The 15,047-nt window shown below is 46.5% G+C and overlaps 1 protein-coding gene across 2 annotated transcripts in view; it reads left to right on the top strand.

The window, feature by feature from the left end:
* Positions 1-13,315, top strand: part of TMEM63B (transmembrane protein 63B) — a 90,321-nt gene extending 77,006 nt beyond the window's left edge. The window contains exons 16-24 of one of the 2 annotated variants that reach the window (XM_063124218.1): positions 276-382; positions 1,787-1,873; positions 3,927-3,992; positions 4,863-5,025; positions 6,185-6,290; positions 7,139-7,306; positions 8,695-8,810; positions 10,397-10,480; positions 12,168-13,315. In XM_063124218.1, the coding sequence (XP_062980288.1) occupies positions 276-382; positions 1,787-1,873; positions 3,927-3,992; positions 4,863-5,025; positions 6,185-6,290; positions 7,139-7,306; positions 8,695-8,810; positions 10,397-10,480; positions 12,168-12,332 (1,062 nt within the window). In that variant the 3' untranslated portion in view covers positions 12,333-13,315. Of the gene's footprint in view, positions 1-275; positions 383-1,786; positions 1,874-3,926; positions 3,993-4,862; positions 5,026-6,184; positions 6,291-7,138; positions 7,307-8,694; positions 8,811-10,396; positions 10,481-12,164 lie in introns of both variants that reach the window. The other variant, XM_063124217.1, reaches the window with a different exon arrangement.
* Positions 13,316-15,047: the final 1,732 nt, after the last annotated feature.

Here is a 15,047-nt window from a genome sequence, read left to right as displayed (position 1 = left end):
GTGGTTTGCTATCGAGTTTCAGCAGCAAATGCTCCACCAACACCATTTCCCCCTGATTTTGTTAGGGGACAGAGTGGTGAGGGTTGTACCACCCTTTTTAAACCAGGGGAGGTCATTGTGTGGATATGAATCCTGTAGGGGAGCCCAGCTGAGATATTTTCTTGGGCTCTTACCATTGCATGCTTTGCATTTTGGGTTGTTTTATGTTCCCCACCCCCCACCCCACCCAAGTTATTTGAAATGAGGGATTTGTTTCTTTTTGTTTCTGCTACCAGAATCCCATCATCACCCAGTTCTTCCCCACATTGCTGCTGTGGTGTTTCTCTGCTCTGCTTCCTACCATTGTATATTATTCAGCCTTCTTCGAAGCTCACTGGACCAGGTAAGATGGGGCCTATCTGAGGATAGAATTACTCAGAATTGCTGCTTTGAATTCTTCTTTCTCCCTCCCAATGTCATACATCTGATTGCTCTTCTGGTTTCAAATGTGTTTTGTGGACTTTCTCCTTCTCCTTTTTACAAACTCAAAGTAAACCCTCACCCATAAAAGAAGAAAAGTATAAAATAATACAAACCCACAAGCATTTTCTGATATCTTGGGGGTGGGCAGTTTGCAACCTTTGTTCTTTCGTGACATAATATCTTAAGTTTTTATTGTTGGAGTAGGTTTTCATATTGTATTCATAAGATAAATATATTATTAACTACCCTGGGAACCATTTTAGATGGAAATATGATATATCTGTTGAGAAATAATAAATGACTTGGTACACACCATTATGTGTACCTTCACCTGTGCCTGCAAGCAGGAAACTGAGAAGAGATTTTCAGTATGATCTAGTAGTTCAAATACATAACCAGCAACATTGCCAGGTCTGCTATGGAAACTGAATTTTTACACATAGTGACTTTTCCCTGTAACCTTCCTGTGGTCACCCTTTCTCATGAAAGTACTCCTGCAATGTCAGATATTTAACAAGACCAGAGGAACAATTAACTTCCTACAAGAACAAAATAAATATAAATCTGATAACATGGATTTTAATTCACAAGGCAGCTTCAACGTGAACAAAAGGTTATTCATGTCATAAAATAATATAAATTGAATCCCAGGCCCTGTATGCTGGGCAAGTCTTAATTTACTATAAAATGGAAATGTTCCTTGGCACGGAAGAACAGTGAGGGAAACACTGTGTGAATTGCTGAACAGTATTATCACTCTTTCTGCCGTGCTTTCCCACTTGCCAGTGAAATCTATGCAATCTCTTGCCATAAGAACATAAGAATTGTACTGAATCAAACCATAGCCCCATCTAGTCAGCATTCTGCTCCCACCATGACCAACTAGCTGCCTTTGGGAAGACCACAAGTAGGACAAGAGTACAATAGCACCTTTCCATTTGTCTTATGTACAACTGGTGTACATAGGTGTGCTGCCTCTGACATTGGAGGTAGCACATAACCATCAGGACTAATAGCCATTGATAACCTTCTCCTCCAGGAATTTCTCCAATCCCCTTTTAAAGCCATCCAAATCGGCGGCCATCACTACATCTTGTTAAACGATGCGCTGTATGAAGAAGTCCCTTTGCCTGGAATCTCCCACCATTCAGCTTCATTGGATGACCCTGGGTTCTAGCATTATGGGAAAGGGAGAAAAACCTCTCTCTAGCCACTTTGTCTATGCTGGGCATAATTTTGGACACCTCTATCCAAAGAAGCTATTGGAAATGATTGCCCTTCTGTTCTCCTATTGCATACCTGCTAATACTCTCTGTGCCACTAGGTCTGGGGAAAACAGAACAACCATGCACAAGTGCTACACCTTCCTCATCTTCATGGTCTTGCTGCTGCCATCGCTGGGCCTGAGCAGGTAAAATCAGGAATGTTAAGTGGGGGAGAATATCTTGAACGTTACTTTTTCCTATTACCCAATATAACAAGTTTTTCACCCCTTTGAAGCAGATCTCACACACTTCCGAATATTTTGATCAGAAGGTAACTGAAAAAAGTAGTAAATAATGGCCCCGTTCAGACAACACACTAAACCATGCTGCTTAACCACAAAATGGTTAATGGAATGCCATTAACCATTTTGTGGTTAAGCAGCATGGTTTAGCATGTTGTCTGAACAGGGCCTCTATTTGATACTGTTGCATTCAGCAGTGTGTTTCCATATTTAGGGATAGGAATGGTTGCTATTCCAGATCAATGACTATTCCAGATCAAGTCAGTTTTTATGGCTAGTAACGTTCGAGGTGTGGCCATCCAGAGTCTATTCCTCTGAATCTTTTGTCAAGCTACTGCTGGTGGTTGTGAATTCATTCCAGTTTGGCATATGATATTTTTTCCATATTCAGTTATCTCAAGGTATACTCAGATGTCAAAAGAGTTCCTGAACAGTCTTTAGCAAGTATTACTCATTGTTCCTCTTTAAAAAAAAAAGAAAAGAAAAGAAAAGAAAAGGAAGTTCTACACCGGTGCTCTTATTACAAGTGAGAACACCGTGATGACATTACTTTAAATGATTTGCCTGGATTGTCTGGAATTCCATTTCTGCATGAAAGTTTTCCAGGAACCAAAAAGAACAAATGAGCAACAAAGATTTTTGGACTTGAAACAACTTACAGTGCAATCCTGTATACATTTCCTCAGAAGTAAGCCCCACTGAATTCAAGAGGACTTAGTCCAAGGGATGTATGCATAGGATTGCAGCCTTTTAGCACCTTTTTGAGGTTGACTAGATTCTAGATGAGGGGTGATGGATCTGTGACCCTTTAGATATTTTGGACTACAGCTCCCATCATCCCTAACTGTTGGCCATGCTGGCTAGGGCTGATAGGAGTTGGCATCCAATACCATCTGGAAGTCCACTATTTCCCCACCCTTGATCTAGGTTTTCAGCAAATGCAAGCTGATGAAGTCAGCAGAGAAGTCAGGACATCAACCAATGCACCTAAGGAACACAATGAGATATCCCCTGACTCTTTAGGGAGCTCGTTTCTGAATATTTTGTGTTAGTGTCCCATTTCCTTTCACTTTATTGTCTTCATAATCAGCTGAAAAAGAGAAATGGCACAGCAGGCCATCATAAGAACCTCCATTCAGCTTGTATGGGTTACAGATTTGGACCTGGGGGTCTTGGGTTCAGTCACCAGCACACCAAATTGCCTTCAGCAAGTCCCTACCTGTGAAATGGGATTTTGTTAGATGGGATTTTGAATTATTTAATTCAAGGTTGTTGTGAATATAAAAGAGAGAGAACCGGTAAAGCATATGCACACAATAATACGTAGTAGTAGTAGTAGTAGTAGTAGTAGTAATAATAATAATAATAATAATAATAATAATAATAATAATAATAATATAAAAATAATAATAATAAATTAGCAAAATGAGTTACAAAAAGATATGAAATTATTCCAATAATGCCCAAGAGTCATTTTAAAAAAAGGCAATTTAATTTTAAACAGCGCTGCAAAGCCAACAACAGATAACCCAAATTATCAACATCACTTAAAATATTGGTAGGGGCAGGGGGACTCCATTGACACACCTCCACTAGCTCTATTTTTCCATTGGTAAAAAGAGAAGTATCTTTTGAGCTGCTATTGATCTCATTTTAAGTCAGCAGTTTCGAAATGCAACCCTCTATATCAGCCCTGTGAAAATACCATGCCAACAGGGTCAAGGAGTTCTTTCAGAGGAGAGGGAAAGGAAGAAGAGGCCCAATAATAAACAAGGGCAAGTCCTTGGAACGTTTTCTTGGTCACTGCGTCAGTCAGTGTGCTGGACCTAAAGGGACTGTGACCTTGACCCAGCTTAGCACATAGGGTGTTGTGAGTTATGTGATGACAAAGCACACAGATCCCAAGTGCCTGATAACAATTGTGCCACAATCTTTGTTTTTATGTTTCTCTTTCTAGTCTGGATGTCTTTTTCCGCTGGCTGTTTGACAAAAAGTTCCTGGCTGAGGCAGCCGTGAGATTTGAGTAAGTGATACCTTAAAACAAGTGGGGGGAGGTTGCATTGTGAGTTATCCTGCCTGCTGTGGCGACAAACTGTGTACCTCCTAACCAGTGCTCCCTTCACTTCCTGCCTGCCTTGATTGGCAGCTTCCAGATGACATTAGGCCAATCAAGTATGTCCAGTCTACTGTCTAAGACCAGCCTCTTCCCCTCTCCTGCCCTGAATCTCTTTGGACCCACATTTTTCTTTAGCTTTCCAGTTGTGGTATATCCTAAGAATAAAACAAGCAAGCAAGCTGATTTGGGGGTGGGGGTAAGGCAGTGAACCATGCCAACAATCTATATAAAACCAATACTCCTGGATGCACCTTTGTTTTATATAGCTTGTTAGCATGGTTCTCTGCCCCATGCACAAAAATCAGCTTATTTTTTTGTTGTATTCTTCTCAGGACACACAGTAATTTAGCATGCAAGCCCATGCATGTTTAGACAGGAAAACGTCCTGCAATTTCCCACATTCCTCAGCCAGTGTGGGAGTTGTAGGACTTTTCCTGTCTAAACATACATAGGCATGCGCCCTTTAGGAAATACATCACCTGGGAGTGCCAAAGAAAGGTGTGTGGCAAAACACGTCAGCACACATGGATCTGGGAGCTAGAGATGTGCAAAACAGCTAATAGCCCTTAAAGAGTGGGTCAGACAATGGGGACAATCTACAGAACAAGTCAGTGAAGTAAAAAATGAAACAGTTCTCCTAGAAGGAGGCATGCATGAAGTAGTCTAGGGTAGGAATATAGCTAAGTCTGACTCCAAAATTATTAGCCGTCTTCCTTTCTGTTCATCTTCCTGCCACACTCTGTTATAGCGCTCTTTCACTCTCTCTTTCTTTTCCAGGTGTGTGTTCTTGCCAGACAATGGGGCCTTCTTTGTGAACTATGTAATTGCGTCGGCATTCATTGGGAATGCCATGGACTTGCTTCGTATCCCCGGCTTGCTGATGTACATGATCCGACTCTGCCTCGCCCGCTCAGCTGCTGAACGCAGGAATGTCAAACGGGTATGTCGGTCAGACCAGAGAAGAGCCATGGCAGTCACACAAGTCACAGCTAAGGACAGAACTAGATGTAAAGAGGGCGGGGGTGCAGGACCAATTTTAGGTAAGGGGCTGGATTGCCCCCTCTGGTCCCAACGAAGTAAGCTGTGGCCATACCCATGTATGTACGTCATTGCCCCACTCCCGGCCTGTTTTCACTTTCTCTGAATGGAGGAAGGGACTTGACTAGTACTGGGAGAAGCATCTGCAATTACATTTCTATAAGCTGTGATTAGGACCAATGGAGGCCTTTTAAAAGTCTGGTTGCAATGTAGGAGTTGTTTTTGAGAGTGGGGGGTTACAGCATTCAGAGAAGGGGAGAGTTAGGCCTTCTTTCCCCAGAAGCAAACCCCTATATACACATACACACTCAGATGTCCCCTGTGCAGCAATTTTAAAAAGATGCTATTGGCACCAGTAGAGGCTTTTTAAGAGCCTAAATGCAGGGAGGGAAAATCTCTGATCAGCAGCTGATTGGAGATTTTCCCTGCCTGAGATGAGGGCCTGTTTGAAGAAGTTGGCAGGCCAGATAGGTAATACCTGTGGATTGTATATTCCCCTTACACAAATCATTGCATTATCACCAAGTGTGTGTCCTTTGCCTATTTCCATAGCAACTAGGGAGCATAGCTTCTGCCATCTTGGCATGAGAATCATCAGCCAGCCAGCAATCATCCCAGAGTGCAGGACACGGAATAACGGGCTCAAGTTACAGGAAGCCAGATTCCGGCTGGACATCAGGAAAAACTTCCTGACTGTTAGAGCAGTACGACAATGGAACCAGTTACCTAGGGAGGTTGTGGGCTCTCCCACCCTAGAGGCATTCAAGAGGCAGCTGGACAACCATCTGTCAGGTATGCTTTAGGGTGGATTCCTGCATTGAGCAGGGGGTTGGACTTGATGGCCTTATAGACCCCTTCCAACTCTACTATTCTATGATTCTAAGAACTCCTAAGTGTAAGACCACCTGACCTCTGTGAGCACTTTTGGAATAGATGGGCAAATTAACCTCTGAACTGTGGTCTGTTTTTGACATACACCCAGAATATATTGCTTGAACCTCTCCCTGAGGCTTTTGTGTTCCTGGTAACAGGATCTCTGTTTTTCTTTCTCTGTCTTTCAGCATCAGGCCTATGAATTCCAGTTTGGGGCTGCTTATGCCTGGATGATGTGCGTCTTCACTGTGGTGATGACCTACAGTATCACCTGCCCCATCATTGTTCCTTTTGGTAGGCACTACACCTTGGCCTTCGTTTACCTGGCAGGGTTTGGATACCAAATACTTAAGCAGATGTAAATGTATTCGCAATAGGTTTCTTATTGGTCCCTTAAAATGAGTGGCTTAAGATGATACCCAAGTGATACAGGGCAATTGACTGTAAAACTGAAAACTGGACTCGAGGTTGAAGGAGTGCCTTCTCCCACTTGCTAAGATAATCTTCAGGGGCTCTTCTCTGGGTGCCGCTACCCACAACGGCCCGATGTTGGCTACCAGGAAAAGACCTTTCTCTGTAGTTGGCTCTTGTCTGTGGAATATCCTTCTCAAGGAGAGCTGGCTGGCACTTTCATTGCATACATTTAGATGTATTGTTAAGACCTTCTTTAAGCAGATATTTACTCTTTCATCTATTCTTCTGATTATTAATTTTCCAGCTGGCTCCTCAAGGTTGTTAATATTTTGTTTAATGTTTCTAATTTATTTTGATTCTGTGTTGTATTTTTTAATTATTATTATCATCTATTTATTTATTTATTGGTTATTTTGTTGTTGTTGTTATTGTTTGGTTCTATGACTGAAAACCTCTCGGGGGGCATTTGCCAGATCAGCAGTATACAAATCTATCAAATAAATGAAATAAATAAATTACAAGCCCCCCTAGTTCCTGGTTCTTTGCCTACTGGAAGCTGAAGAACTCATTTTAGTGACCTAGCAATGTTGGGGCTACGTAGGCAATTACTTCAGCTATGATCCTTCCAGAGAAGAGGAAGCTACCTAACCCCACAAACCTGTGCTTTGGCCCCTCACCTGCTGTTCAACCAAGATTCCAGCTGATTTTCCTCTCCTTTATCCCGTTAGGTCTGATGTACATGCTGCTGAAGCACCTGGTGGACAGGTACAACCTCTATTATGCTTACCTGCCAGCAAAGTTGGATAAGAAGATCCATTCGGGGGCTGTGAACCAGGTAGTGGCAGCACCTATCCTCTGCCTCTTTTGGCTCCTCTTCTTCTCTACCGTGCGCACAGGTGAGTCATGTGTACAGGGATCAGATTTCTGGCTGCTTCGTTAGTGCATTTTTACTTTTAATGCCCAGCCTGGTTTGTTCACATCTGTCTTTACAATGCATAACGGCTTTCACAGAGGCAGCCAATCGTCCAGGGTTTGAGCAACATGCTGAGCTCCTCCACGAGCAGGGTAGATTTGGGGAAACCCCTCTGAGCATTACGAAGTGCAGTTAAAGGAACTGATTAATGATGTTATTGTAGAGCAGCCTTCCCCCAAACCGGGGGTGATCTGAAGGCCCTGAAATCCTTCTTCTATTATTCTAGCACAGGGGTAGGCAATCTGGTGGACTCCAGCTTCCATAAGCCCCAGCCAACATGGCCAGTGGTCAGGGAAATATGGTAGTCCCAAACATTTTTTTTGTGTGGGGCACCAGCTGGCCTACCCCTGTTCTTGACCACAGGCCTTTGTGTAGCAAGCACAGGAAGGATGAGGGCAAAAGAGATCTGAGATCTGCTGCTACTGCCTGTTTGCCATCATCCATCCTCTTTTCTGGGGCTGCCGTGTCCATTTTGTTCCCATTTGTATAAGTTGATACAAAGCAATTTGCATACATCTACAAGCAGCTTCTGCCCATGAAACATCACTTCTGGTAGTGTAAGAGGACACCCAACAACCATGGTCCCTTCATTGCTGATGGAGTTAGTGTGAGAGTGTGAAGTTTGAATTAACGTTCAAAGCCCTAAACAGCTTGGGCCAGGTTATCTGAAGGATCGCCTCCTCCCATATGTACCTGCTCGGACCCTAAGATCATCTTCAGGGGTCCTTCTCCATGAGCCCCTGCCAATGGAAGTGAGGCAGGTGGCTACCAGGAGGAGGGCCTTTTCTGCAGTGGCACCCCGGCTGTGGAATAAGTGCCCTAGACAGCTTCACCTGGTGCATACTTTTTACTCCTTTCAGCACTAGGCTAAGACCTTTTTATTTTCCCAGTGTTTTAGCATCCTAGTCTTTTAGTTCTGCTGTTTTAAATCTGTATTTTCTGCTGTTTTAAATCTCTATTGTTACTGAGTTTTATTCTGGTTGAACTTCTATATTCCAGTTTTAAGCTTCCATATTTTATATTTTATGTTATGAACACCCAGAGATCTTTGGTTATTGAGCAGTAGAGAAATGAAATTAATATATATGAATGAATGAGGGGCAGAGGGGAAAGAGAGAGAGAGAGAGAAATACAACACCTCGCTGAGGGTGAGTACTATTTCAGGAGCAGAAAAGTGAGGTAGATCACCTTCAGGACAGCACCTAGAGTGACACAGTCTGAGGGCGAAAGTAGAGCCCTGGAGAGCAGAGGGAAAGGCAGATGAGGTATGGCTTGTTCACAGCCTTGACCGTGTCCTCTTGCCTTCCTCAGGGTTCCTGGCTCTCACATCCATGTTTACCTTTGTGGTTCTTGTCATCACCATCGTGATCTGCTTGTGTCATGTCTGCTTTGGACACTTCAAATACCTCAGTGCTCACAATTACAAGGTAATGCACTCAAATATATTTGAGGGATGGGGCATTTTAAGGTAGCCTTGGGATTAGGTTGAGATCACTACCCCTAAAAGCTGCTTCACATGCTTTCCTAGAGCAGGGGTGGGCAGCAGGTGGCCCTATAGATGTTGTTGGACTGCAACACCCATCTTCCCTCACCATTGGCTATGTTGGCTAGTCCAGCAACACCTGGAGTGGCACAAGTTGCCCACCCCACCCCAGAGAGATGGAGAAAAGTCCCATGTACACTTGTGTACACTCTTCATATATAAAGAATATGCACTTCTCTGGCCCTGTTCAGAAGACACCTTAAACCATAGCTTTAACCATGGTGAATAAAGCAAAAAAGCCTTATTCACTGTGGTTAAAGCCGTGGTTTAAGGGTGTCTTCTGAACGCGGCCTGGCTTTCTGGCTTAACCACCATGGTTAAAGCCGTGGTTTAAGGTGTCTTCTGAACAGGCCCATTGTCTTGCCATGTGGACGCACAACTGGAAAAGCATTGTGTACAAAGTGGACTCCATATTGGTCTTCCTGGGCCTGCCACCTGCAGTTGCTACAAAAGAGGGAGAGCTGCTTCCCCATGGCTTCCTCCCAGGCCACTTCAGTCATGCATGCACAAAGGAACAATCTTGGGAGGGCAAATGATAGATGGTACCTACCCACATGAAAGTTGCCCAGTCTCCATGGAGGACAATGTTACCATGAAAACCCACCTATGTGGTTCTTTCATTGTGTAAGAACATAAGAAGAGCCATGCTCGATCAGACCATTCTGTCCACATAGTGGCCAACCACAGTGCCTGTAGAAACCCAAACGTAGGACATAAGGGCAATAAGCACCACCCGGGTTGTTTTCCCCAACAACTGGTGTACATGGGCATGCTGCCTCTGACACTGGAAGTAGCATGTAGCCATAAGGACTAGTAGCCATTAATAGCCATATCCTCCATGAATTACAGAAGCTATGTAAGAAGAAGAAACTGGCTGGGTTCGCACAACACAGTACCCCACACTCAGTGAGTGTGGGTTGTTGTTGAACCATGGGTTGTTTGTTCAACAATGAGTTAGTGTGTTGTCTGAACCCAGGATATTTTCCACAGGGTGTCTTGTTAACCATGCAGTGTGGCTTATTTTCTTGAACAAGCCACCTTGAGAAGCCATGGTTTGTTGTTGGGTTGTTCAGCATGTTTAACAAACCATACTGCATGGCTTACAAGCCACCCTGCAGAAAATGTCCTGGCTTCAGACAACACACTAACCCACGGTTCAACAACAACCCACACTCAACCACTGAGTGTGAGTTAGTGTGTTGTGTGAAGAGCTCCAAAATGAACAAGTGGCTGCCACAGTGATGTAGTCATTTGGAAATCAGCCCTTGAGAATGTTCTTGTAGGGGAGGTTAAGAGCACATTGGAACTCCCATGCTACACACACACACACACACACACACACACACACAGATTTTGTCACCCTCACAATGAGGCTGAATTCTGCAGAAACGTTCCCGCAGAGTAGTCAGGGGTGGAACTAGCCATTGCTGCCACTGCTGTTTGTTTTCATGCGCTGCCTTTCTCTTCCAGATTGACCATGCAGAGGTGGATGCTGTGGACGGGAGGGAAAACGGGCGGCCTGCCGCCAACCACCCACCAGCTCCTAAATCAGCTGTGAGTCTCCAGCTCCTCCGCTTGCCTTCTGCCTCGCCAGATGTTCTGTGTCCTCTTATGTCCGAGTTTTGGGAGGAGGGAGAGGCCTTTGCAGATTTCTTGTCAGACTCCCACCCTTTTGGCTATACTCGGGCAGCATCCAAGGAGCCTGGACAGGAAACAGACTTCTCTGTCCCTGGCCCTACCTGAGATGATGGACCTGCAACCTCATTCCCCACCCCCAGCCCTTCCCAATGCTGTTTGTTCACGTTCTGCCTCTGTCTCTCAGCTGGACAGTGAAACCAGACTGGTCAGTGCCCCCCTTTCTCTTTCGCTTTCTAGCTCTAACGCATTGGCATGTGCTGCGAGGGCTGCAGAAAGAGCTGGGCCTGTCATCTCCCCCACGCCAATGAGTGTTTAGGTGGAAGGGGAATATGAATTCATTGGAGGCTTTGTGGTATGCGCCTTCCCTGCACCCCAAGCCCCTGGAGGTCCAAATTGCCCATGAACAGGCAGTGCAGTCATGCCATGGGGCGCACATGTTAACGGCAGCCGTCAGGCCATGGGGAGCACAATAGGGCTTCTCACATGGCTTCCAGAAGCTTGGCAAAATCCTAACTATATTGGCTTTTCTTTTCTTTTTTAAACTTGAACACAAGATTGGTTGATTTTGCAAAAAATATAGAAGATAGGTTATTGCCATCTGTTTACACAACATGTAGTTGTGCACGGTTCTTGACAGTCTTTTGCTCGGATCCAAAGGCCCACGTGCACAAACTGAGCTTCTGCATGAAATGGTTTCCCCATTTGCTGCCCAATGGAGGAAGAAGGTCCTCTTGCCCATTACTTTGCGTGCATGGGGCTGGATCTTCCGTTGAAGTGAATGGTGGTCTACTGGTACATCAGAGCTCTTTTCCCTGGAAAGGATCAGTGGACCGGAGTGTTTGTTTTTGTCTAGACAAACACATCTAGTTCGTTGTGATTCACATTGATAGATGAGGAGCCACCCCGGGAGAACTTGCTGGAGTAGACCTAGCGGTTGCAGATGAACCCAAGATTTTAATGGCTGCTAGAGTCCTACTGTGAGGGGGCATTTTATCGAGGGCCTCTTACAATGGTTTCTGAATAAGCAGGGGCCTATGGAACGGGAGGTCACAGTGGCTTCCTATGGGCTTGCTAAACAAGAACAGAACCAGGATTTCTGGTGCTAAGGCTCAAGGCAGAACAACAGAACCCAGCTGTGGAGCTCCTCAGTGCAGGCATTCCCCCGCCCCCCCACAACCTGCAGGAAGTGTGTTTCTCCTGCTGAATGCCTTGAGATTTCCATAAAGTTAGAGTTCTCCATTAGTATTAAACAAGAAGCCAAGGGCTATATCTCAATACTGTAAACAACGTTTCCCTTTAAACCTAAGCTCTGGAATCATACAACCCCCCCCCCTTTTTTTTCCTTCCCACATCATGCTGTAAGACAGCTATTCTACACAATCTTTATTTATGTATTTATTTTAAACTGGTTTTGGCCACCTTTAAGGGGTGCGACCTTTACAGACTTCCATTTCTGTGCCAGCATGACTGCTCTCAGGCTCCCAGCTGCATGGCAGTATCCCATCATGCTCTGCTGCCAGGGTTCCCACCCACCCAGATGGAGAGAGGACTAACCAGTCCATTATTATTATTATTTTTGTTTTATATATCCATTCCACAGCAGAAGTACATTGCCCAAGTGCTGCAAGATGCTTCACCGGAGGGCGACGCGGCCGAGTCCGAAGAACAGGGGTCCCAAGACGAGGAGCTCATCAACCCCAATGGCATTAACGATACGGATTTCCAGTCGTGCGAGGACAGCCTGATAGAGAACGAGATCCACCATTAGGGATGCGGGGAATGCCAGAGGGGGGCAAGGGAGTCCCGTGAGCTGCCGAGGCCGCCGCGCACTGTGTGTCTGTGTATGTGTGAGTGAGCGAGTGAGTGATAGAGAGCAAGACCAAGGAAGTGGACGAACGGGCAGGCACCAACCACCGCTCCTTCCCACCCACCTGGCTGCTGCATTTGTTGCTCATTCCAAGGTGGGGAGAGACCTATCCATCGGACCTCCATCCCCCGTCTTTCCTAACCCAGTTCTCTCTCTATCCTCCTCCCTCGGGACGGGAGGGGAATTTCTCTTACAAGCTACCTACCCTCCTGAAACCTTACAAGCCCAAGATGGAGTGGGGGGAAAGGACCTTGCCCCTCCATTGGGACAGGGCCGGAGGAGAAGCAAAGGACAACCGAAGCCTGGATGCTTCCTAGCGGCAAGAGTCTCCTCCTCCTCCTCCTCTAGGGAGCACGTCCTCCCCCGTTCTCCTGTCCCTTATCTAGGATCACGAACACTAATAACGTATTAGATTTAAAAGAGAACTGAGCTTTAATCAAGGTACTGGACTTCCAAACTAAGACTGGGTGGCTTTGAACCTGGCAGGAATCGGTGATTCTGGCCTAGCGGAGCTGTTTTTAAAAACCTGTGTATAAATCTTCGACATGCTTGTGCTTCGGCAAAACGTTTCATCTCCGGTGCCCGAGAGGCAGCCCTGCGACACCTGCGGTCGGCCGCTCTGTCTCTGCAGGGAAAGCTGCCTCTCTACACAGTGTAGAGCTAGAGGGATGGAATGGGAAAGGGCCCTGCTGCCGTCAACGCTGCCCCATCAAAGCTGCAACTGGAGAGTGCTCCCCGGCGACAGAGGCTGCCAGTGGCAACGCAGCTCCAGTGGAGGCAGAAAAGCCCCTTGCAGGGCGAGGGGAGTGCAGAGGATTAGCGGGATGATTGTCCTATCCAGGCTGGCAGTACTTCTCTCCCATTTGTCCCCTCCCACCCACCACCCACCCCAAACAAACCCTAGTAGCCCATGTTAAGCGACGTCAGGGGTCTCAAACCTGGGACGCGGTGCAATTTGGGCTCTGCAGCGCTTTTTGCACATTTGTTTTATCTTTAATACTGACTAAAACCCAAACACTCTCTTGTCCCGTCTGATTTCTAGAGAGGCGGTGGAGAAGAAAAGGGTTGGCTTTTCTAAAGTTTGCAACAGAAAGGGAGAGGCCACGGAAGCCCAGGTGCTGTGAAGCTTTCGGGCTCGCTCAGCTTTGCCTCCCAAGTCCAGCACGGGTCCTCCCGTGCATTTCGCAATGGGCAGCTCCGCGTGGGTTTTGCCAACCCTACTGCCTTGCGTGCGACACCAAGGAACGGCCTTTTGGCTCGAGGTGCCGCCATCTCCTGAGCTTTCCCTGGAAGGGGGGGGTGCAAACTCCCAGCGTCCCACCATTGCGTTGGCATCATTTGCACAGAAGCTTGGGGGCGGGGGAGGGGCGCCCCAGAGTTCAACTAATAAGTCCTTTTTATTTCTTTTTTTATTTCTTCCTTTTTTTCTTTTTGGGTTGTTTCTGTTAAGATCGGCAGGAGCCAGAGGTGGTCATAGAATCCATTCCTGTGGATTCAATGCATCCATTTGGGAAAGTACTTTCAGCCTCCCAGGGAAAGGGCCAACAGAAGGGGACACAGTTGAGGCTGGGGGTCTTGACGTCAATGCCCCACTCTTTGGCTTGGCTTTTAGGGGAGATGGGCAAGCGCTCATCCCTCTTTCACTTCTGGAGAGACCTTGGCTTCTGCTAAGGACCCCTGGGGTGAATGGACTCTTCTTGAGCTGAATGCCTTCTCTTACCCAGTCCCGAAAAGCCCTGCTGCTGCTGCTTCACCGTCCTAATTTTTGCATCCCCTCCCTCTCCGCTGCACTGTTCCTTGCCTGGCAGAAGCTGCCCTTGAAGGGGATGCCACAAGTGTGATGTAGAAGAAGCAGAGGACCACCTACCTCCAAGTGGTGGCATGTGTGGCTGTCATGAGCTGTCTTTGTCCTTCCAGCCAGGGGCTCGAAGCATTTTTGTGATGTCGATGAACCAAGCCTCAATCTTGAAAGCTGGGCAGGGCTGCGGAGCGGCCGACACACAGACACACACACACATGGTAAAAGCAGGGAAGCTGACGCACAGGATGATGAGGCTCAGTCAAGATGGACTGAGTTATGACCAGTCCGGAATACCACCCTATCGCTTGATGCTTCTTGACCAGGAACCCCAGAAAATGGGGAGAAGGAGCTGGACTTCACACTCCCTTCCAGGAGGAAACATGAAAGTTTGAAGAGCCCGATTCACCCTTGGGAGCCGGGCCACAGCTTGTGGTGGGCTTTCTTTTGTGGCGTTGTCTAGGAGTTGGTGGGAAGGGATGCTGGAGCCTGTATTTATAGCAGCCGTGCCCAACTGGGGACCCTCCAGACGCGTTGGACTGCCACTCCCATAATTCCCAGCCAATGGGAATTATGGGGGTGGCAATCCAATGCATCTGGAAGGTCCCAGTCTGGGCAAGCCTGGTTTAGAAGGTTCCTCATTCTTCTCCCAACATCATTGTCGCCACCACACTGCTGCTGAAATGCACGTGGATTTTATTTTAATTGTTTGTTCCGGGATGTCTCTCTGATACTGTCTAGAAATTGTGTGTGTCCCATGCCAGGGTTGCCTGTCCGTATCCGTACTGGTCCCCCTCGGCACCGGATTCCTAAGCCCA

This window comes from Elgaria multicarinata, chromosome 4, assembly GCF_023053635.1.
Source record: "Elgaria multicarinata webbii isolate HBS135686 ecotype San Diego chromosome 4, rElgMul1.1.pri, whole genome shotgun sequence".
NCBI classification, from domain to species: domain Eukaryota; kingdom Metazoa; phylum Chordata; class Lepidosauria; order Squamata; family Anguidae; genus Elgaria; species Elgaria multicarinata.
The sequence above is the reverse complement of the archived record's forward strand: the minus strand, read 5'-3'. Positions and strand labels throughout refer to the sequence as shown.